The sequence below is a fragment of the Rhodamnia argentea genome, chromosome 4, assembly GCF_020921035.1.
Source record: "Rhodamnia argentea isolate NSW1041297 chromosome 4, ASM2092103v1, whole genome shotgun sequence".
Lineage (NCBI taxonomy): Eukaryota > Viridiplantae > Streptophyta > Magnoliopsida > Myrtales > Myrtaceae > Rhodamnia > Rhodamnia argentea.
The window spans coordinates 12,199,650-12,224,123 of NC_063153.1; the positions used below are offsets into that span (position 1 = coordinate 12,199,650).

Here is a 24,474-nt window from a genome sequence, read left to right on the forward strand (position 1 = left end):
ACCATTAGAGCAGCATACATGATCCTCAAGGTTCTTTTGAGTGGCAGACATTGCGATTTGAACGAGACAAACAATCTCCTTAAAAGTTAGTCATGTGTTCGCATCAATAAATATGTCCAAACGCATACACGTCATACGAATTGAAGTCTAGCTAACTCCAAGTTTCATAAACCTTTCGCACTACCTAATCAAGCAAGCTCTTCATTTCAATCAAGAAATGGAATGCGCATAACATTTTCTCTTTTTCCTGCCTGACTATATGCAGGGTGTCCACACATGCATGCCATCCATTGGAACTTAAAAGGGTCGATCATGGAGTCAAATGAATGGAATGCTACGTTTTCAAAAACCTAAGAATCTTCCAAGCTTGATTCCTACTCGAAGCAAGATGCTACCTCATTGCTGGATTAAAAAGGGAAAAAGATGTGCATGCATTAGCTTGAGGAGAGAGAGAGAGAGAGAGAGAGAGAGAGAGAGAGGCCCCAACTTATGTGGGCAACTTTGGCTTTTGCAACCAAAGGAGGAGGGAAGGACTTTGGATTGCCAATCCCTAGAAAGAATTCCCTGTGATTGCTTTGCAGCTTTTGCCTTCTGTCTTCAAAGTACAAACCAAGCAGGGGCAACAATAAGTGATGGAGATGATATTTGTCTAACGTTCGAAAAAAGAGGAGGCCAGAGAAAAGGACCAATCAGCAAACCCCACACCTGTTTGAATTGGAGTTCCATGTCACTTTCCTTCTTTCTTTTTTTTGTTTTGTTTTGGGTTTTACATGTGGGGGTTTTCATTCAAATGAACTCAACACATTCTTAGGTTCATTTCCCCCAATCACTCCTAAAGGAACTTCTCCATTCTCAAAACAATTTGGCCAATAAATAAATGCATTTTTAATACCATAAAAAATCACAAATCGGTTTATTTGTGACAAATTCACTCTTCGTTAATTTCCGTCAAATATTACTATCAAATTGTTGAGTTGGATGACACATGGCAATTGATGAGTGTACCGGATTAAGATTTATACCCTTCGTTTGTCACAAGTCTACCGATTTGGAGTTTTTCGTGATAATAACCCAATCTAACGGAAACCAATTTATCACGTTTAATCGGTTTGGGATATATGGTGATCAAAAAATTAGTTTGTGATAAATTTGTTATAAGTGTATCAGTTTGAGAGTTTTTGTAGTATTAATCCTAAATAAATAACAATTCTCTTAAGTCCTTTCTTTCCTTTTAAGTGTTAAAGCTGTTATGTTATGAAATGAAGGGAAATTAAGACAGAAAATGAAATTTCAGTTGATGAGAGTATTAATAACTAAAGACTATCATTGGGCTTCGTGAAGATGGCCCGTGGAAACTTGGGCCGAGTACCCTGTGCCTCGTTAGCTGGCTCGCGATGATCGATATGTCTTGGGTCGATATAAATGGGCTAACTGTGCACTCAACCATGAAGGTCCAGCCATTGGAGAAAAAAAGTGAAAAACTTGATGATGAATTAACAAAAAAAATCCATCAAAGGCAGTTAGAGCTTACTGCTCAAAGGGTCATACTCATATCTATCTGATAACATTAGTTGAATCACCCTCAGGATGAACACAATGGAAACATCATTTTCACTTTAGTGGTTATTCTTTACTTTGTTCAGTGTTGCATTCACATGATTGACTTCCAAGCTATGGATTGGCTATGCCTTTCACTTGTGCATCAGATCAGTCATAAACCTTCCCAATTCCGCGATTCAACTGACGAGATAACGAGAATAACATCCGTGTAAATGAATAGCAAACTGAGGAGTGCCCACAGATGGATCAAAGGGAAAAAGCTTTCATTCAGTTCAGCATTGATTTTTCGATTTCTGTAAACAGTTGAAGCAAGCCTAACATATGGGGGAAGGACAAATGAGACGGATTTGAACAGCAAGTCGATTCTTCTAACAATTGCTTGATGGATTTCTTCCTTTGAATAAGATTCATGGTTAAATCTTTTTCACAGCAACTCAAGATCTCCCTTTCCTGTACAGCCATTCCCATCAGACCGAGGCTTGACCCCTCAGCAGCGGTATGCCACACCATGTCCATGTACAAATCTTGCATCTTCTTCTGTGTAGACGTGGGTTTCCTTCAAAAGCCTGAAAGAAACACGGAAGCTCAATGACATCAAAACCTGTATGCGATGGTCTCGTGAAGAGAAATGGCGTCAATGACACTTTTCGATTGGCACAGGTAGCAGGATGAACCGTTCACTTACGAGGTCAAAACCATCTTGTTCAGGGTGGCCAAAGAAAGGAATGAGGCACCAGTGAGATAGAGCAGGTCCCCGTCGATTCTCTTTTCTATCCTCCTATCAATTTCCTTGGCATCCACAGAGAACGGTTCATCGGAGGCCTGATTCAAGAAACCCCATCAAGAATGTGATGCAGAAGATGAAGTAAAAAGTCAACTAGCTGAATGATTTCGAGCAAGCAAAGATGTACCATGACCCATCCCCATGTATCAGCAAAAGAAGGCACATGGGCCGTATAAGGAATGACATCTGCAGAAAGACGACAAGGCACGGTCCATTACATGTCTTATTACACTGATTTTGCAGGCTTAGTAGCTCGGTGTACAACGAATAAACAAGCAAGGTCTAGGCTGGTGGGGTGAATTACATTTGAAAACTTGCTTAATTGTATTGTATATCGATGAGAAGACCTCCTTGTGGGTGAAAATGCCTGCTGGTCCTGCCTGCGCAATAAGAAAGTCACAACTCAACATTCACAGACCAGCAAAGAGAGTTACAATAATCAAATTTTTGTCAATTGTGAGACTAATTCTTTCACAACCATATGAAAGATATTTTTTGTTTTTCTGGAGCTGAAAGAGATTTTGGAAATCTCATGTTATTCAAGCAGAGATACGGTGAAACTGTGAGAAAGATACCACCTGAGTGACAAATATGCCATTCTTATTGAGCTTAGGCTTGATGATCTTCTCGTAGAATGACTTGGTGTAGAGCTGATAGCACGGTCCTCCTTCAACTGGATCGGCTAGATCTCCAACTATGATGTCAAACTTACCTTTCCTACTCTCCAGCTCGGCCCTTTAACGGTAATATTCGGTTGATCAGCTTAAGTTTAACATTGTCAAACTGATCTACTACAGATGAAATGCACAGGACTTACTTTGCGTCGTTTATGACTAATTTCAGCTTCTCGCTAGAAAAGGCCTCACGATTTTCAGTCAGATGCTTCTTGCAAAAATCGACCACTTCCTGCAGTTCATCAGAGAAGAATGTTTGCAAAAACATACTCATTTTGCATATGAAGTGTAAGCATCTACGAGAATTTAGTGTAGTCATTGATATTTAATATGGATCTAAAGAAAAGCAATTTCGTTTGTCAATGAGAAGTTTCACCTTTTATAGTCCTCACATCGACCGATCTAAGTCGAGACGACATCTTCAACTATATAATAAAATACTGGACAACTACAAGACATCTGTTAAAAGTCTTAAATTGAACCTTGAGGTATCAGATTTGGCTTGGCTCAATGACTAAATTTAGACTGCACAATGTCCTTGCAATTCTTGATTTAATTTGAATTCAAGACTCTTTACACTTCATGCAAACATGATGTTAACCTAGCAAACTTCAAACTGAGAAAACATAATTTGTCGGAGTTACCTGGTCGATGTCACACATGACCACTTCTTCAATTGACAAGTGCTTAAGTGCTTCTCTTGCTGCTGAACCCTCGCCCCCTCCCATTATAAACAGTGTTTTTGGGCTAACATGAGAATTAATGCATTAAAGTTAAAAGCAGTTGATCAAGAAAACATATAAACAAGCTAACTTATGGATTTAAGATGAAACTGGGACACTGAAGCGCAGGCATCTTGATATAGACTTCTCGAAAATCAATGCACTTGCCATCATAGTGAAAACTTTTGTCTATGAGAATTACAGATAAAACTTATAACACTATCTTAAAATTGAATTCAGAGACCAAGTAAAAGATTGTATCAATGAGCACAAAGCACCATAGTAGTACACGCGGTCTTATATATAAAAATACCATCAGAATCAAATTTAAAAACTATTTGAAACTTTCAAGCAATGTGGCAAACAAAAAGAGGGAGGTTTGATCCCCGAGAGAGAAATGAGAAAGGACTTATGATTGAGGTCATGAAAAGTGAATACAACTTCCTGTAGAGGACTTACTTTGGATGACATAACAGAGGAGGGTGAATCAAGCATTCATGGTATATGAACTCATCCTTTTCGGCACTCTGCATTTTCCCATCTATCAACAAGACCTAAAACCAAGCAGCACATTACAGTTTGTTCACCGTGTTGACCACCATACCGGGAGCAAGAGAAACAGAACAGACCTTCCCAAATCGCTTGGTGTCCAGAAGAGCTATCTGCTGATAAGCACTTGTCCCTCTATGTAGCACTCTAGAGAAATGGATGGAGAGAGTCAGTTGTCCAAATTGCTCTTTCGCAAAACCATATGAAAAATAGACCCCCGAATTAAACAGAGAATGCTGGATTGATCATGAAAGATTGTGACAACTTTCCAGATGCTGGAGAGTAAACAAATCTAAAATTTTTGCAAATATGCAAATCAATCAACACTGCATACGTGTATACTATTCTTGTGCCGGTGCATTAAAGAAACGGAATAGAGAAACAAACTATGCGCAGTATCGAGATCAACATGATTTGATGATTACGACTTAGTGTTTCATAATTTTTCCTGCTGTGGAAGAGCAAGACTTCATCGATAATCAGACAGATCCATCTAATGCAATTAGTAAACATATCTTCCACCATAGCGGTAGAAGGATGGTGGTGAGGAAATTACATACTCGATTAAACGCACTGGCGCTACAAAGGTATATATAACAATGCTTATATGGAAAAATAAATGTGAAAGCTAGACCCTGCATGGTTTTAGCAATGTTATGTAACAGTCATTTCTTGGACAAAAGTCTCATGGAGCATCCAAATACCAACTGTGCAGACCAATAATCTCTGATGATAGAAAACTCAAGCATAACCTGTTCCTAAAGACTGATAAACTAATCACCCTCAATCTTCATACAAGTACATACGTTTCTTGGATATCTAGAGACGTGGTGACATGAACAGTTCAAGTAGATTAGAACACCGAAATATGAGCAGACCTCTCCAAAGTAAAAGACCATTTGAGATCATCATCTATCTGCTCCTCAAACCAGACGCAACCATCGGCAGGACTCTCCTCCACATTCCTCTCACCCTCATTGCCGGTCTTGGAGAACCCATTGGTGTGCAAGATTGCAAGACTTTCGGTACCCATCTCCAAGAATCAAAATAAATCCCCAAAATCCACCCCCCCCAAAAAAAAGCAGGTAAACAGCAAAAAAAAAAACTACCCACACAAGCCCAAAACGAATGTGAAAGGAAGAGACCTTCTTTGTGCCCCTTTTGAAGTAATGGGAGAAGAACAGGAAAAGGAGATGGGGGGTGAGAGTTTTGGAGCTCAAATGGTCTCATCTTTATAGCAGGAGGAGAGGAGAGGCGATGAAGCGCCAAGAAAAGAGGGGGAGCTGCACTCATCCGAACCAGGCAAGGGGGTGACGACACTAATGATTGTGTCACAGTGCAGGCTCACGGGCTATCTGCAACATCGCATCTTCTCACTTGCCACTCAAAAAGTTCACATCTTTCATGGATATGATTCGGCATGGAAACTACTCGGGAAGTTTAAGAATAAGAAATTGTATTTGGGCAAATGTTTAAGAGATACGTATTATAAGCACATATCGATACAACATAATGTTTCCTCTACAATTTCTTTTCTCTTCCCTTCCCTCCATTTCTTTTGTTCTCTCTTCCACACACCAAACCACCCCCCTCCCCCCTTCCTTTCCTTTCAACCCCATCCTGTTTCCACGCATAGCATGAATTAAAAACATGTTCTTTCTTCTGATATAAACGATCTTTGCGCGCTTGACAGGATCAATGTTCGGCGCATGAGAACATGGTGGATTTTCTTAAGAGCCGTCCTCAATCGCTTGATGTGTTGACTTGATATGCCATGGTTAATCATTTCGTTGATCTTGTGCTTTTTCTAGTACGACTTCAAGAATTAAATCTCTTTTTTTCCACGATTTCACAGAAGATCCTTATCGAATGTCATGTCGGTGTGATGCATGCGAAGTATAGATGAGAGTTGTGGCTAAAATCTCAGAGTCTCTCTGCAATTTTAAGGTTGCGCAGCGCAGGGGGATGGCGCGGGGGATGTTTGGTTTCGTAGAAGCAGAGCACGCGGGTGGGGGGTGGAGGATTTGCTTTGCCGGCGAGGGAACCTCGGGAAAACGACAGCATTCCTAGGGGGAGCTCTCGCGCGCGTGGGATAATGGGCGGGGCCCACCACCTCCACGCGGGCAGCGCTTTTGGTGCACGTGTCACGACGCGAGTGGGCGCTGGCGCTGGTGGCGGACTGTGCAGTGCGATCGATTTTTTTGTTCTTTTTTTTTTTAAAATGTGTGCTTTTTGAAGGGCGATGGAGATGGGGAAAGTGGCTTGGTGGGTTGTAGTACAGCCCACTAGCCACGAGCATGTCTACCTTGTATCATGCAATATTCCACCTTCTTTCCCTCTTTTTAAAATTTTAAATTAGTATTCAGGCACACGCTACGGTCCGTGTACGTATATAGAATCAATGGTCCTATACAAAAAAAGAAGAAGAAGAAAAGAATAAGGTAATTACGAATGCAAGAGAAACAGAACAGACCTTCTCCCTTCCCGATTTAACCTAATTTAATAAATAATGTAACGGATCGCAAGCAAGAGAAGCGTAACGGACCTTATCGATAGTCGATAAATTCTAGTGACCCAATTTGACAAATAACATGACCAGAACTTTTTTTTTTGCCTTCTAAATAATGTAGATAAGTATTGGAAACGATGGCATTTGACTTTTAAGTTCAAGCATGTGAAATGCTTTGGTGAAAATTTCTGATCAACCTCATCTAGTGTACTAGGTCCCCATTAGGGCAAAAAGGAAAGAGACGAGGAGGAGGAGGAGGAGGAGGAGGAGGGGGGGAAAAGAAAAATCTTGGCCTATAGTGGTGGAGTGGGGGCGAGGGGGAAGGGGGCCCACCAAAGATTGCGGGGCTGGGGTGGGGAAACAGGCCTGGGGTCGAGCGTGGGGTGATCCCACTAAAACGAGATTTTGATCGTGGAGAGGCCACTCCCCATCAACGTCCATCATCATCATCACCACCATCACCATTCTTCCTTACCACCTTCTCTCTCTCTCTCTCTCTCTCTCTCTCTCTCTCTCTCTTCCCTATTTGCGTGCATGGGATTGGCTTCCCGTTTCTTTATTTTGTTTTGGCTCGAGCAAGATGGGTCAATGACTTATTTACCATTCCACTAAATGGTTATCCTTAATGGGTACCCAATTTAGGTTTCTTTTCCCCCATTCGACTGAACAGCTTATGTGTGACCATCTTAAGTAATCAATCGCGATATGTCCGAGTCTCGATGCGTTTCAAAAAGATAGAGTAGAACATAAGATAGTTCTGGAGAGCAAGCACGTAGGTTGTTGATCCGCGCATGTCCCCAGCATTATGCAAGGCGTGAGCAAAGGAGTATAAGAGCATCTTACAGTCTTTGCACCGGAAAAATTGCCCGGAAAAGTACTAAACTCGTTGCCCTTTTCGTCACTTCAGCTCTAAATCTTTTTAATTTTGCCAATTTTTTAGAATGATTTTGATTTAGTCCATGGCCTATTAAGTCCAAAACATTTTTAATTTTTACCAATTAAGTCTTGTTGGCAAGAAATAGCTGGTGTAGTGATGTCGTCCTATGTGGCATGGCCGACTCTGACGTCGAGAATTTTTATTTTGAATTTTCTTTAATTTTTTTAATTTTTTATTTCTTTGTTTATTTTTTTTTTCTTAGTTGTTGGCAAAGGTTTATGACTAAATTGGCAAGAGTGCAATAGGTTTGGGATTTTTTGGACAATTTTTCTTCTTTACATTGATAATGAGCAAATTTGTTGATCTATTGCCATATGAATTTAGCATAATTAATAGATTGAGTAAGGACAAGATTGTCAAGCAACACTAGAGAGAAAGAGAGAGAGAGAGAGAGCAAACAAAAGGAAGTGCTCTTTAGAGATGTCTCACCTTTTCTTGTAATGGGGGAACCGGGTGCAAGAAAGCCCCTTTTTAGATCTTTGTTCTTTTCCTAATAATTCATTTGTTAGGGCGGCTGATAATAGCAATAATAATAACCCCCACCTTTAATTTATCAACCTTTTTTCTTTTCTTTCCCCTTGAAAGTCAAGAGGATTTTATAATACAAGAGGAAGTGCCGTGATATGGTTTTGAGTCAAAGCTTTTGTAACCATCTTATCTTTTCACGAAGGGTCAACACATTGGTCCGAATGCCTTATGATATTCCTTGTCGGGGTCCTTCGTTATCTCAAAAGGCTCGAAGTTGAAATTCCCACTCTAGCTACTCAGTATGAAAAGGCAAAAAAAAAAAAAAAAAAAAAACCAAAAATAAGAGAAAGGGAAAAAGAAAAATATCAAGGATGTGTGGCTATTGATTTGCAATCGTTGAAAAAGAGAAGCCTTCAATGCTTATAAGGTCAGATTTTATTAACTTTTGATTTATTTACTAGATCACATAACTCTTAACATGACATCATTAGCATCGCTATCGGGATCATATACGACTGTTGATTCTGGCCATATGATTCGAATAAATTCCAGACATTGGCGGTAGGCTTCTGTTAAGTGAATTGCTAATCTCCTCAATTTCGAGCAAAGTTATCGATTTGCTACCAGTCTATCATTTGATGTGTATCTACCGATTCAGTCAATTCAAAATTGTATGCATTCACCTATCAATGATTTGATCCTATCATATTTTATGATTTATTTTGGTGGCTACAGAATGATTAGAAGTAAGTTAACATAATTAACACAACAAATGAATATCTGTAATTTATAATTGACTGTATCTATATTTTAAAAAAAAAGGAAATTATACATTCTTATGAATAGAGATCATCACATGTTTTCTTTATCTGAAATCATTATTTTGACGAAAAAAAATCGAATTTTAAGTACTTTGCAGAGTCTTACAGGTCGATTCGATTCTATATTCACAAATCAGAAACTTACGATTTCTATTCGCTACGGACATCTCGATTTAACAACTTCGATCATGAGCATCAAAATAATAGACTTGGAATAAGGTTTACCCACATCGCCAATCTCGACCTACCTAGACCTAAAAAAAAAAAAATGAAGAAACTATAATTAACCTATCAAGTTCCTTCTTCTACTATATCGATGCCTCGTGAACGGTCGAGAAATGGCGATTACCCAAGTTAAGATCATGTTTCAGGGTAATCCTGATAAAACCCTTCAAAGATAAGAGAGAATCTTAGTAACTTCTCACCATGCATTAACTACTATCCCTAGAAGAAGTGAGCATTTTGAGGAAAACGACTCTCTTCCACTTCCCCGAACATAGTCGCCCACTCTAAACATGATGTCTTATTCTCAACAAGAGAAGAAAAATATATTTTAAGACAAGAAGCCCCGTCTTCACTTCCACTCTCATAGGACAAGGGTCCATAGAAAAATGGGGGGTGGCCACGAATCATTCCCCAGCCACATCCGAAGCCATGCGTGCAAAGTCCCCACTAATTTCTGTAAGCCAAAACAGCGAGGATGATCCGAACAGCAAAGGCTAGCCAGGTAGATGGGGGGGAGGAGACAAGAAGACAAAGTCCATCATCACTTTTCCATGGTGTGGTGTGCGCGTGTGCGGTCGCTTGGGGTTTGGCCGCTTGGTGCTCCAACATCACGCACGCAGAATCTCTGCGTATTATAGATTTTTTGGTGATGCTGTGGAAAGAGGTCCTGCGTACACGTGCTTATTGCCCCCGGGCTCTCAGCTTGAAGATGACCCCACCGTCAATGGTGCCGCAACGAGTGATGGGTGTTTGCTAAAGAGGGCGCGCTATTCTTTCGTGGGGGGTTTTTCGATCTCGATACTCGAGCTCGACGTCGAGTCGAATGCTCGAGGCGCTCGAGTTCATCCTCGAGGAGAGACGGTTGCCTAACAAAGTCGTTGCGCCGGCTGTATTGGTGTATCTCGGGCCGAGATTTGCTCGTGCAAAAGGCGACGGCAGGATAGAAGAGAGGAAGTTGCGAGTCGATTTCGTGGAGCACGATGAAGATTTTAGGAGATGTAGATCACGGCACCCAAATCGTTTTCGGTGACTTTTCACCACTAACATGTGGGCGGATGATGGATGCCACTGTTGTGTGAAAGGTGAAAGCTTTACTTGCCATGGTCTTGCTTGACATTCTTGGTCAGATCCCTGTCGCTGAAATCTTGTATAAACCTTCTAATGATGAAGCGATATTACAAGATTCACCCATTTCGCCACCGAACGAAAGGATTTCTTTTATGAGTCGTTGATGGCATCTCAAGAGTCTTGCCCGGACATGAAAAAAATGTGGTCTTCAGCAATCAATCTGGGGAATGAAGTACTTTTCTAAGCACGCATGATTCGCAACGTATGATGTTTTTGACATTATTCTTGCCAGACAGGCGCGTAATGATGAGCGAGCAAAGACTAGTTGTCATTGCTCATCACTGAATGAGAAAAAATTGTCAAAAACAAGTCTAATTTGGCTAAATTTCAATTGTTTACGTAAGTCTCCCATGGATTCAGGATTCACTTTCGATGAGCCGATTCGACACGAGGGAAAAGGCTCAGTTAAAGTGTGCGTCCGCATGCTCATGTCTGCGCGCACAACTCCTCGAGGTACCATTGGTAAGCTAAGATTAAAAGGTTGGAAATTCTATAGCAGCCGTTGACGCCTGAAAAGGAAAAGGAAAAAATGGAAGAGAAGGATCGATAGTGCTGCATCTTGACAATTGCTTCACGGAAATTAGCAGCTGGCATGATTAGTTAGTCTTCATTAAGGATCGATCCCAGAACAAGTTTATGACGTGGTGCATGCTGCCGTGTCTGTAAGCATGAAGTGGTCATGTTTTGTGTAGCAAGAACCACGTCCTACTAGAACGGTTTGCGAATTGATTTGCATTCATAGCGACTGAGAACAAGAGGAGGCTTATCACAAAGTCATGACCCTCTGTTAACATTACCCTTCAAAAGAAAGCAACGATGGACTTTCTAATCCCTTCTGAGCGGAGGAGCCAATAACATTCTACCCTATCACTCAAAAATCGTGTTTAACACCACAACCATACAAATTGATCACCAAAACACTCAAAACAGTTCTATCTAAATTGAACATTAACAAGCGCTTGATACAGAAGCCCCCATCTCGTGACAATTCATAGCCCCGAGAAATTCGCTAAGCTTCATCAAGCATTTCCCACAAAAGAAACGTTCGAACACGAGTAAATTTCAGTCATGCCTTGGGATCGCTTCACCACACTACTGATTGGTTGAGTGGGTGTCTTGGTCCTTAACCAAACTGGAATCTTCAAGATCTCTGTTGGAGATGGTGGTAGTTGACAACGGATGGAACCCACAAGAAACTGCGTCATCCGTCATGGCACCAGAATCATGACCTTGATAAAAAGAACATTATGAAAATTTAGCCCAAAAATATGAGGAAAAAATATGGCAATCGCAAGGAAAACTTGAAAAAGAACATATCTTGAAATGAGAGGAAATAATGACGGAAGCTAATATACGTCAGCATAGAGAGTACGTGGTGACAAATGGAAGACAATGTAGTGCAAAACAGCAAATCAGCTCACCTGTCTAAGAAGGATGTACTCCTAGCAACCATTTGGGAAGCTGAGGATGGAGGTTTACACACGTATAGCCCGGCAAAAGAGGAGTCACCACAATTATAGGATGTGGGTGAAAAATGAAGGCATCATTGGAGCTCTCAGATATACCTTACATTATGCCGTTTCACTATTCAGCCTCGCCAATGAACATCAGTAAATTGCAGCAAGCACCATAGGGTCAACATTTGATCCCTGTATTCACGAGGAAGAGAGGTAAATGAGCAGAAAATTTAATAGAAATGCCTTTATATGTCTCCCTTCATCTTAAAAAGTTTGTTTAAGGCCATCACCTAATGTGACATGACTCCATTTCATACATATACAAAGATTGTGGAAAGTTTTTCAACAAGTTTTTTTTTTTTTTGAATTCAAATGTGTATCCAGGCCAATTTGTGTATATCAAACATTACACACACAGCAGGCAACCTACGAAAAAAAATACAATAGCATGTAACACTGAAAATCCGCTTAATTCAATGGGGAATAATTCAAAATGTAGGAGCACATTCCAAACTCCAAGTACTTGGATTAGCACAAGAAGCCAGACAGGCTCCCACTGGTAGCATATGAGCATTGCAATCAAAGCCCCCATGACCACAACAAAGAAAAGGGTGCCCAAAAGAAATGCTCAGATTGCAATGCTAATTTAGTATGAAAGCAGTGAAGAGAGTGGAGGGGACAATGAGAAAACAAGAACAGACAAATAGTCTCACGTTACAAATCACGGGGTGTAAAGACAGCCTATCACTATCAAACGGGTTCTAGCTGAAACAGCGCAAGCAATGGACAGAGATAAGTGTCTGATCATTATGTGGGAGATTATTCCAAACTCCAAGCCATTGTGTGCACAGCAGGAAGCCTGACAAACTCCCGCTGTTCATGTAAGCATTTCTACGAAATTCCCAAGGCAATGTAGTGACACCAAAGGGAAAAAATAAAAGTAGATGCTATCACAAATAACAGGACAACCACTATTACATCATCAGAAAATTTGACCATCCAATCCTCTGTTGCAATGGACAAGAAACATTTCAACAAGAAACGAAGTTGGATGGTAATACTAGATATCGTCATCCTCAGACACGAGATTGACACCAATTAGAATAAAACCAACTCGCTGTAAAGATGACATTTGAGGGATTAGAGATTCAAACATCAATCACAGCATCGCAATGGCAATCACGCAAGCGAAAAATCAGAGCTTTTCCTTCAGGATCAGGGAAATGGAAATTCTACGGACTGATACATCCAAGTCAGGACACGGTTCCATCAAGCACGAACCCTGAATCAATTGAAACTCAACAAATCATTCCAAACCATCGTCAGCGACTCTCCAATCAACTGAGGAACTACACGCCATCGTCTTCTTCACCGATACTCACGAGCAAGTACAAGAGCTGAGAAGAGAAGTCAAGGACGAACCTTGCCGTGTCCCTTCACTGATACGAAACGCCATTGCGCAGTTCTGGTTTGGCCGAGAGGGACGGGAGTGAGACTCTTTCGGATTCGAGCATCATCGGCTCGAGCATTTTCATCCGCACTCAGCTCCAAACCCTAATGGCGGGTTCTAGAGCTAGAGGGATCCGGTCTGGCAAAGCTCCGACCCGGAATAAGGCCCAAATCAACAAGCGGGCCGACCTGGTGCGGGCCTCTTGGAATTTGTAAGCCTATCAATTGATCCGGGCCGGATGCTAAAACGGTTCGTGTCATTTTAAGGCAGAAAAAGTAAAAATAAAAATAAAAAATAAAAAATTGTAGATTGATACTAAAATTTTCCTAATTTTCTAAAGTCGTTTTTCTACTTTTGAGGCTTTTTATTTTTTGATATTTTACAATCATGTTCGTAGATAGTCCTTTTTAACTAGTGTAAATTCATGCACATTTGAATTTGAATTTAGCTCATGGGGTTGCTGTCCTGAGGACTTAGAACAATGCCATGTATATTTATTGCTCGGCGAATATCGGATTTTATTTCTCATACTTAACTTTAAAGTTATTTAATTCTCGAGTGTTTAATTCTACACTTTAAATACACTGTGTTCTTTTATTTCTTGTAATAGTTATGATAAACTATTTAGGGTGCGTTTGGTCATCAAGATAAAAATCAGGATATGATATGTTTGATTCTATCCCATGTTTGATACATGTCCAAGATAGGATAAAGGGAAATATAGCTCGGATAAAATATCCTAAGAGAGAGGGTATAATAGGCCCAGATAGGATTTCTCATGAGGAGAATTAGGTTATTTTTTTTCACAATCACCGCCTTTGTTTCACATTGGGTTGCCTTTCCGCCTCTCCGGCGGGGAGCCACCTCTCCAACAGTAGCGACCACCAAGTGTGGCCGCATCTTGAGTGGCGTCAGGTTGAGGTTTCTAGCAACAAAGCCGGTTATCTCCACAACCTTATTCTTTAATCGATAGTTTGGCGTAATATGAGATCATGCCCCTCGATTTTTAATCATTCTAACCTTTCCAACATTCGGAAGGGGTTTTAACATGCTGTGAAGAACTCGAGATTGATCATCGCGACTTTCAAGGTATCTTTCTTGGATGACTTGCATGAGTGCATCTTCAACTTGTGAAAAGAGGCTGAATAATTTCATTGTTCGGCACTTGTTTGCTTACTCGACAAGACAATGAGCAAGGCCAGCAGGTCATTCTCAAAGGATTTGATTCCAAATCAAGACCCTTAGTTCTACTAGGTCTACTCGATCGATGTCGTGCCCGAATTTAGATGGCACAAACCTCCGATTAAAAATAACTCACTCGTCAAAATTCATCATTGAATAATTTCTAAAGCATATTATATTTCAGCAAAACAGAGTCGATCTCGGTTGTACCTCGCGTCTACTTATCATACTTTATATCCACAACTCATGAAAAGGTAGATAGGATATAACAAAAATCCTTGGATTTCTTATTCTATTTTAACTAGAAATCCGGATGACCATAAGTAACCTTAGCATAATCAAGTCTTCAGACTTAGAAATCTTTGGTTGTGTAGGAAACAAGATAAAACTCTTGTATATTTTTTGGATTCTAGTCGACCTTAAAAGGCTAGCGCTGCTCCTAGAATTCTTTAGGTTATTAAAGTACTAAAAATAAAATTCAACGTCGCGCAAGGTATAAACTTGAGAGAGCCCAATCTCATGTTATAAACACATGTATGATTCAAATAGCACTTTCTTTCTTTTCCTTTTTCTTCCGTCCATGCCTGCCTCATCTCATATCTTATCTACTCATATGCTCATCAAGAGATAGCTAAGTGAATACCATGGCTACCATGGCCAATTTTTTTTTATCACTGCCAACTGTTTTAAAAGCTTAAGCCCCTCACACTTAGTCCGGTCTTTTTGTCTTGCCTAGTAATAAGTATGGACATATTTAAAAGTGACTAGTTACCTTGAGTTTGAGGGAAGATGTTAGAGATAATCAAGAATTTCTCAAGAATATTTGACTATATTAGAGATAATTATGATATTTCAGCTGATCATCCATATCTCTCAATATTGCATATATATTGCACGAATATTAAATGTATATATATTTTGAATTTGGGTATCTTGATTGGGATATTATCTTTAAATAGTTATTTAGTAAAGCCTACAAATAGGCTGATGTATCCTTCATTAGTATATACATCCAAATACATACAAATCATACATTTCTCTCCTCTGCATCATTATTGATAATTGAAAAATCTATTGATCATGATCGTCATTATTACCACCGATGAATTGTTGCGCGATTTGGACCTCGGAATCGTTTGTGGTGGGGGTGGAGATAGCGGCTGGAGAGAGACTGAAGAGAGAAAGAAAGAAGAAGAAGGACGTAGCCATGGTCTTCATTTAGCTATCTCTCAATGGAGCTAACTGTACTCGCCTTTTGGGTCCGTCAAGAGCAACTGTCGAGAAAGAAAATGATGACCGAATAAGGGGAATACAACATCTGTATACAAACAATCACACCAACCTTTCCCAATCCACGGATACTAAAAACAACAAGCAGTATCCCTCCACTTTTAGTGTCTTTCCACTTTTGCTATTTAAACACCTTGTCTTATTTGATTCTTTGGAATCCAAGGGCTAATGGGAGAAGCAAGTAGCACATATGATCTTACCCTCTTACAATTCAAGATATGTTTTGCAGCACCAGCCATATGAAGTAGTGCAATTTCATCCTTGACGCAGACTTTTTTCCACCGTCTTTTGCCATTTATGTCTTAGGGTGCGCATGACAATACTTCTATTCTAAAATTCAACTTCTAGTCAAAGTAGATTTTTCTACTTCTAGAAAGAAGTAAATTTTTTTTACTTTTTGAAGTGGCTCCAAAACTACCTCTGGAGCAAAAAAATGCTCCAAAAGTAAGAAATAAAATTGCTAACCAAACGAATTTCTGCTCTAGAAGCACTTCTGGAGCAAAAATTCTACTCCAAAAGTATTGTTATGCGCGCCCTTACTCTATGAGAAAGGTCTTCATGCTACTTCATGTCATAGGGCATGAATTTCTTACAAAATATGGAACCTTTGCTGATTCCGAGATCATTAGCTACGTGATTGCTGTCAATGGTTATTTTTTCTTTTTCCCTTTTTGGGTGGGAAGCAGGGAAAAATTTCAATGAATATCATTATTGAGACTTAGTAGTCATATGAAACTGATCATATGATAGTAGGGAAAGAGCTGGTACATACCGGATCTTTAGATAATTTCATAGTCACAAATTCTTCACATTTAGAAAAATCCTCCATAGCGAGTTTTTCCACTTCACATGAACCTTCCCCATCATCCTCCCCATATCTAATTTGTCGTGATTACTTTTAAAGAGATTCACATAATCTTCGTCATCGTTGGAGAAGTCAACCCCATCAGTCCTTTGCTAATGCGATATAACATTGTGAAGCCCCCATGAATGGTCCTTGATCTATGCCATGACTTAAATCCGCGACTTACTAATAAGAGTGCTCATACTTTGCACGTGAATTGCACGTCCTCATGATCATGCCCAAAGCGCACCGAGCGATATGGTCCAAGTAAACGGAAAAAAGGTTTTTAGGAAAAGACCTACGGTTCATTTAAAAATTTCAACGAAATCCCCATGGTTATGTAGCGATCAAAAGGGGAACAAAAACTCAATGCTATCACAAATAACACGACCACATCTATTACATCATCCGAAAATTTAACCCTCCAATCTTCTTGTTGCAACGGACAAGAACCATTTCAACAAGGACCGAGATAAGATGGTAATAATAGTTGTCGAATTCCTCATATACGAGATTGATACTACTATGGAAATTCTAGGACTGAAGCATTCAAGTCAGAAAGCTGATCCATCAAGCACCAAAATCAAAATCATTTATGAAAATGCAAAAGCATGCACAAGCAGGTAAATGAAATGGTAATGACTCATCATATTGCACCGCCCACGAGTCAAATCTATTTATTTTCTTCTTCTTTCTCTCTCCTTCTCTCTCTGCCACTGCCGCTGCCCCCACCGCCGCATCTGAGCCGCTTGCTGCCCTCCCCTCGCAGCGACGGCCAAGGTTTCGAAGTCCAGTTCACTGAGCTATTCAAGGATTTGGATCCCCCGACATGGCATTTCTATGTCGGGGTTACCATAAAATGAAATTGGGCCGTCCATTGTCATCCCTCGATCAAGAATGCTCTACGTCACGGATTGAGGGGAAGGGAAAAATTTTGGGCGGGAATTTTTTTTGGCAGCTTTCCAAAAATTTTGAATCCCATCCTCTCATCACATTCGACTCTCCCACCCCAAAAAATAAGAATCCTTCTCTCTCTCCAAAAACTCTCTCCCATCGGTGATCCTCCTCCATGCCGGCCGACGAGCTTTCTCTAGTGACCTTTCTCCACATCGACACTAGAATATTTCTCTCTCCCCTCATCCCCTAATTCCAACACCAAAAATCAAAAACCCAAAATATTTTCCCATTTTTAATCGTTCCTCATTCTTGCATTAGTGACTTCACCCGACAAAGAGAAAAAGGCAAGCCAATCGAAGAAAAAGGTACATAATTCTTCAAATACCCAATTTTTTCTCATTCTCTTATAGTTTTGAACCTTTGCTTTTAATTGTTCTAAACGCAGCATTGTTGGGTTGAAATTCTAGGTTTTCAATTTTTCAGGGTAAGTTGCTTTTGAAATATCTGATTTTTTTTTTTGTTACTAGAAAATTTTTGGTTAACCCAAAATTATGCTCTATTTGCTGATTGAGTAGTTGTTGGTTAGTTGTTACTTCTGTAGTTTCTGTGGAGATAAAATTATTTATGTTGTTGTACATTTGCGAGGAACGCTTACGTATACTCCTCGTCTTTTCTCGATCGTCTTTGAAGGTGCTTAAGTTTTTACTTGCAAAGTTGATAAGTTCCGTATCTAGTTTACATTGTTAAGTAGTAAGATATAACTCTAGTTATTCTTTCATTCCACCAAGTTGGTGAGAGCACCTTTTTATATATTCCAAGTTGTTCAAGTCATAACCGGTTCCTTGTCACTACTCATGGAAACTTTTTATATATTGCAGGATCCCTTGGATCAATTAGTTCACATGGTACATTGTATAATAAGGATTCTAAGACACCATCTGAAGTTGTTACATGGTGAGATTTTTCATCAATACTAATTACAGTAGTATTTCCGGTGTCTATTCCTTTGTTTGGCATTGGTCTTTGAGCTTAATTCTTCCATTTTCTTATATTTTGCATGACCTTTGCTCTGTAAATTGTAGTGTTGGCATGCTTTATGTTACACGTGGTAAAATGAATGCTAATGTCCCTTGGTGTTGTATGTCACTCATCTATGCTATTTAGGTTTGTTGAAATGTCGAAGGAATACTATGTCATTTTCAATGACCGTAATATCGGCATATATGATAGTTGGCCTCAAACTCAAGTCCAAGTAAGTGGTTTTAGTAATGCTAATTATAAAGGATATAACAATTAGGAAGCCGTAAAACAGGCTTACTTGAAATTTTTCTATATAAAGGAATTGCCAATGACAATTCATTTGCCTACACGATTTTGTCTCAATATTGAACATGTGAAACATGTATGTTAGTTGTTTACTCTTATAATGAGATGCTTTAAGTTTTCAATAGTTTAGGGATCTAAAAATTATATGGTTTCTTGTTATGTCTAATCAGGATGATGCTTGTCCCAACGTATAATTAGAGATCTGGACATGGAGTTGGAACAAACCCGATTTGAGCTGGAACAAACCCGAAGGGAGTTGAAACATAGCAAATGTTCGCATCGATTGACTATACAAGAGTTGGAACATACCCAAGGTTCACTTCGATTGATCTGTACAGAATTACAAAATGCAAGAGAGGTGAATGAAAACTACCGAGATATGATTAGTGGCTTCAGCAATGTCAACATCGATTAGAAATGCTAAGGCACCGAGTGTTTTTTTGTTATTACTTAAGCTTAAGATTGATAAGTTAAGGCTTGCTGCTGCATTTTGTATGTGCTGGGTTAGAATTTTTGATTGATTTGAGTTCTTAACAATGATGAAATGTGCTGGATTAAATCTTAACAATGTAGCCCAATAAAAATTTAAATTAATATAAGCAAGTACATGATGAAATGTAAAATAATAAGAAAATTATGCACTCGAGCCCACTCAATTGACTGAAGCAATCAAGATCTTTTTCAATTCACATAAGTGTATCGGCAGATTGGGGGAGACTTACAACATCCCGATTGTCAAATAGAAGAAATAGAAAGAGTTAATTTAATCAGAAATTAGCATGCATAATAATATGAACATAACTTAGTGCAAATAGAATAGTGCATTACTCGTCACCAAGCGGTGCTACCATGGAAGGCATATTCAAGTCTTGTGACGCATCAAACCTATTGAGTAGACTACTGTAAAAACCCCGAGGCTTATTATAACTTCCAAGAACTTGTACTTTCACCACCAAAATTATGTGCAGAAGCTTGCGAAGGAGCGTGAGATGTGTCTCCTTGCTTCTTTCTTTTTGTTTTACTCTTCTCTAGACAGCTCTAATGTTGCTTTCCTCCTTTGTGTCCATCTTTCTTCTTGAGGCCCGTACATTTTGCAAGGAGACTCGTACCTTTACCGAAGGCTGTCAAATTTTCTCGAGACTCACTTCCAAGTAGCATTTTATCGAGAGATTTGTTTTTGGTCAAAATTATCTTCTTGATAAATTCGTATCTTTGAATAGTTTGTGATCCCCCGATCGCTATCTTAACAAACTCGGGACGCATCTCTCTATATATATTAGTAGCATCCATGTCACCATTCCCTTGAACCGATATATAGAATTTATTAAAAGTTACCAATAAATTATAACAATAAATTGAATAAAAAAGAGTATAACGACAATTTATACCTGAGTATCTAAACCATGCTTCTCTAGTATTTCATCTCTTGCTTCACGTGTCCATCTCTTCAAAATGTAAGCACTAGAAATTAAGTTTATATCCAAGTTATCAAGCAGCTTCAACTCATGGCAACATAAAATCCCAACGGTCTCAAAATGATTGCAAGCACAATTCACTACTTCATTGCTTGGGCCACCAGTGACCTTCTACTCCGGTTTATTACGTTCCTTCATAACTAAGGCTAAAGTTTTCATCCATTATGTTTGAAAATTTTCAAACTTCGAAGGTGTATAGACCTTACCCGCTTGCTGCAACATAGGTGATGTCCGACACAAAATCGTAGACAATTTCTCTCTAGCATTAAACTCAGCTTGTAACTCTTTGTACCGCTTATCATTCATCACCTTATCAAATCTCTTGAAAAATCCATTTAAATTTGTATTACATTTAAGATAATCCTTCAAATCTCCATTCAAACTCTCACTCAACCGTGTACTACGCATCCCAAGGTCATTGTAGATTTCATATAACATATAGCCCATTTCTCTTTCAACCTATACAGATTCTGGAGCCAAGAATTGTCACCGACTTCATATGTTGAAAGTAATGAATCCCAAGCCTCTTCAAAATTTTCCACTTTTACATATTCATACACAAGCTTCTTCAAATCAGTCAAAAAATTAGATTCACTCTTCATTAAATGACCAACATTTTTTTATGGTATTTTGCATTAGATATCATGTACACAATCCATGTCTTGTCTCGGGAATCACCTCTTCTAACGCCTTCGACATTGCTGCATCTTGGTTAGTAAAAATTGTTGCAAGCCTCCTATAATTGTGTGTCCCCAAGAATGTTCCAAAAAGCCATTTGAAGGAATCCGTGGTTTCATCATATAAAGGTGCAACCCCAAAAATACAAGCTCTCTATGGTGATTGAAACCAATAAAAACACCGAGTGGCCTGTACTCTTTGTTGGTGGAAAATGTGGTATTAAAGGTCACAACATCATAAAAAATGGCATAATCAAATAACCATCCTAAAATCTGCCCAAAATATGTTTGTTATTTGCTCATTACTATCAAGTTGAACAGCATAGAAGAAATATGTGTCTAAGATATGTCATTTCTCGAAGTACATCAATAAACATCCTGCGTTTCCAAACTCCATATCTTTCCCTCGTTCGGTGCGAAGATAGTTTTTTAGATCAACCCTTGTGTAACCAAGATTTTCTCTTCTCCTAACCTGTACACTAGACAAGTCATGCTGCTGTCTCTGTGTGAGGCCCGCATCGTCGCCCAATACAATTTGCTGAGCTTGGACATCGCTTATTTGCCTATGTGCCCGTATCAAGTGAGTATAGTCTGCAAAGTGGAGTGCATGGGAATGCTTTGCCTCAAAATCATACACATAATATTTACCGCTTTCTCGAACTAATCTGATTCCCATTCGGGCATGGCAGTCCATCTAGGTTTTTTTACTAATTTCTGCTATTTATCTTTTCCTTGACGTCCCTCTTTCGCACAACAAAAGCGTGTAAAAGTTATGGAACCATCCTTCGTTTTGTTAGTAACTCTCCTACGTACACCAAAATCAATTTTCAATGCATATGTCTTCCAAAACTCCTACGCCTCATCTACATCATTAAATTCCATACCTACTTGTGGAGTCCAATCATTACTGCTGATAAAATTAAAAAAAAAAAAAAGTGGACAAAGCGACATATTAGAAGATAAAATAGTGGTTTTATTGAATTATTGAAATGCTAAAAAGAATTAAAGAAATAATTAGTTAAAAGATAGAAATTTTTCCAATGAAATCTCTCCATTGGTGTTCAAGACCATCAATTATAAAAAATTTCTAGACGTTTATATAATAGCAAAGATTAATGGACAAGAGCATCAACAATAAAAAGGAAATGCAAGTAATAACCTGAACAACAAACAATAAAATAGAAGAAAAACTAACATACTTTCATGAAGACATTAATTACCTTGTGCCATCATCATCCATTTGAGCGAGGATTCTCCATTTGAGGGGGGAGAGAAATATTCTGGCGCTAGTGTGGAGGAAGGTCACCGAAGAAAGCTCGCTGGCCCGCGTGGAGGAGGGTCACCGGTGGGAGAATGTTTTTGGTTTCTTCGGTTGGCTTACCTTTTTCTCTTCTCTGCCGAAGTCACCGGTACGTGGATGAGGGACGATAAAAAATGAGAAAATATTTTGGATTTCTGATGTTTGGGGTTGGAATTAAGAGATTAGGGGAGAGAGCAATATTCCGGCGCTGGTATAGAGGAAGGTCATCGGAGGAAGCTCGCTGGCCAGATTGGAGGAGGGTCATCGGTGGGAGAGAGTTTTTGGGGAGAAAGGAGGTTTCTGATTTTTTTGGGTTGGGAGGGTCAAATGTGATGAGAGAGGATGTGATTCAAAACTTTTAGAAGGCTGCCAAAAAAAAATTCACGCCAAAAAATTTTCCCTTTCCCTTTCCCTTAATCTGTGACGTGGAGCATTCTTGGCCGAGGGATGAAAATAGACGGCCCGATTTTATTTTATGGTAACCCCGACATAGAAATGCCATGTCGGGGGATCCAAATCTACTATTCAACAGTGGTAATAACATCAGTCTTGACTTTCTATATGTGCCGAAATGGGTGGCCGTTCTCTTGGAAACGTTAATGATCATCATGGATCATCATTTTGAGCATTCTTTTTTATCAATTACAAATTTTGTGAAAACCCGATGCATGTGCAAGTCAAGAAAGGGGAAGTCGAAGTCCAATTAGGAAAATGTATAGGAAAAAAAAAAGAATGATTTTACTAAATTGACGCCTGAATAATATTGCGGTGGCCGGGGTGGCGGAGGTGGCTTCGAGGGCGGTGGCGGGGGGGAAGTGGCGGAGTCTTGGGGGGCGGCGGCGACGGCGACACTATCGTCATCAGATATATATGGTAGAACCAGTATAACAAATATAGTATTCACTACTATCATCGTTTTTTAGATAAATCATTTGATTTTATGGGAAAAAGAGGTCCTCTCGTTTTATTTCTTATAATAGATTCATGTGGCATTTTTGAAAAAAAAAAAAGTGTGGAGAGAATTTCACTTGAGTATAATGTGTTGGAAATAAGCGTTAGATATCGAAGATACGATTAAATCAATCTAGGATTTGGTTTGATTGATTGAATCGATTTATGATTACAATCGATACTGTATCATCTATCATTTCTTTTTATTGTCCATACATTGTACCATAAATACATGTAAATAATGTAATCACATCATCAAGTGAGAATACAAAGAAATTCTCTTCTTGAATTCGTTTCTTCGACACTTCGAGTCCTGGTATCAGCTTCCGCAAACCCTTTCTTTGATTGCCTCCCGTCCTTCCTGTCCTTGTTGTTGTAGGAAAAATACTAATGTGCAAAACAATGTTAGCATTCCGGCACAGGAATCGGTTTTTTGAGAACAAATTCAGAAAACAAAACAGCACTTTCTTGATCGAGCAGCTCATCTACACTCAGCTCAGAAACCTTAATGGCGGGTTCTAGAGCTAAAGGGATCCGTTATGGTAAAGCTCCGACCCGGCCTAAGGCCGAATCAACAAGCCGGCCGAGCCGGCCGGGGTTTTTGGAATGTGGGCCAGATGCGAAAACTCTTCGAGTCCAATGCAATCTTAACCGAAAATTTTTATTCGAATTTTCAAATGAGTTCCTTTATAGCCTATTTAAACTTCATTGGAGACAAGGGTTAAGCTCCGTTGTTTTGCTTTGTTTTTTTTTTTTTGTGAAAAAGAATGATCTAAAAATATTTTCTTAAAAATAATCGTCGATATCGCTTATAAGATGAATGAAGGGAAAATATTTTCGTTATTAACGAAAATGTTTGAATATATATTGTCATCGGTAATGAAAATAACTTTCATTGAATAATTCGTGTAAGTGATACAAACGATCATAACCCACTCAATCTGATGGCAATGACCTCTTGGGCTGGTGAAGCAATCGAACATTGAGTTTGGCAGCTCAACAAGCTCCATGATAAGCACACCTAGTATTCCCCATAAATTTGTAATCTCTGTTGATTCTCCACCATAAGCTCACCTAGTACTTTTATTTAAATTTGTGATCTATGTCCATTCGTGTTTTCATGAAACCTCACAATTTCCATATTAAAAATAATGATTGGCTAACGATGAAGACGTGCCAATTCCTGTCATATACGAATTAATCATAACGTGTCTTGTTAAATTGACATATCAAACATATAAAAAATGG

At 39.2% G+C, this 24,474-nt stretch overlaps 1 protein-coding gene and 1 long non-coding RNA gene across 2 annotated transcripts; both read right to left on the reverse strand.

Moving 5' to 3' along the window:
• Positions 1-1,802: 1,802 nt before the first annotated feature.
• Positions 1,803-5,509, reverse strand: LOC115746685 (thermospermine synthase ACAULIS5). The gene is made up of 10 exons (XM_030682562.2): positions 5,168-5,509; positions 4,370-4,436; positions 4,200-4,294; positions 3,663-3,765; positions 3,162-3,250; positions 2,923-3,079; positions 2,649-2,724; positions 2,472-2,530; positions 2,246-2,382; positions 1,803-2,126 (listed from the first exon to the last, which is right to left on the reverse strand). The coding sequence occupies exons 1-10, from the start codon at positions 5,320-5,322 to the stop codon at positions 2,048-2,050; spliced, it is 1,017 nt and encodes a 338-aa protein (XP_030538422.2). The 5' UTR covers positions 5,323-5,509; the 3' UTR covers positions 1,803-2,047.
• Positions 5,510-11,140: 5,631 nt separating this feature from the next.
• Positions 11,141-13,455, reverse strand: LOC115746687. Its single transcript, XR_004016061.2, has 2 exons — positions 11,799-13,455; positions 11,141-11,606 (listed from the first exon to the last, which is right to left on the reverse strand). It is a non-coding gene; the product is annotated as an uncharacterized LOC115746687 (long non-coding RNA).
• Between the last annotated feature and the right edge of the window lie 11,019 nt (positions 13,456-24,474).

What these genes read in the sequence shown, in the direction of transcription:
- LOC115746685 (XM_030682562.2), bottom strand. Translation starts at nt 5,322, where the DNA reads ATGGGTACCGAAAGTCTTGCAATCTTGCACACCAATGGGTTCTCCAAG. An exon ending in CCTCTGTTATGTCATCCAAA is followed by an intron (nt 3,766 to 4,199) that starts GTAAGTCCTCTA and finishes TTCTCATGTTAG; the next exon opens with CCCAAAAACACTGTTTATAA. An exon ending in ATACATGGGGATGGGTCATG is followed by an intron (nt 2,383 to 2,471) that starts GTACATCTTTGC and finishes TTCTTGAATCAG; the next exon opens with GCCTCCGATGAACCGTTCTC.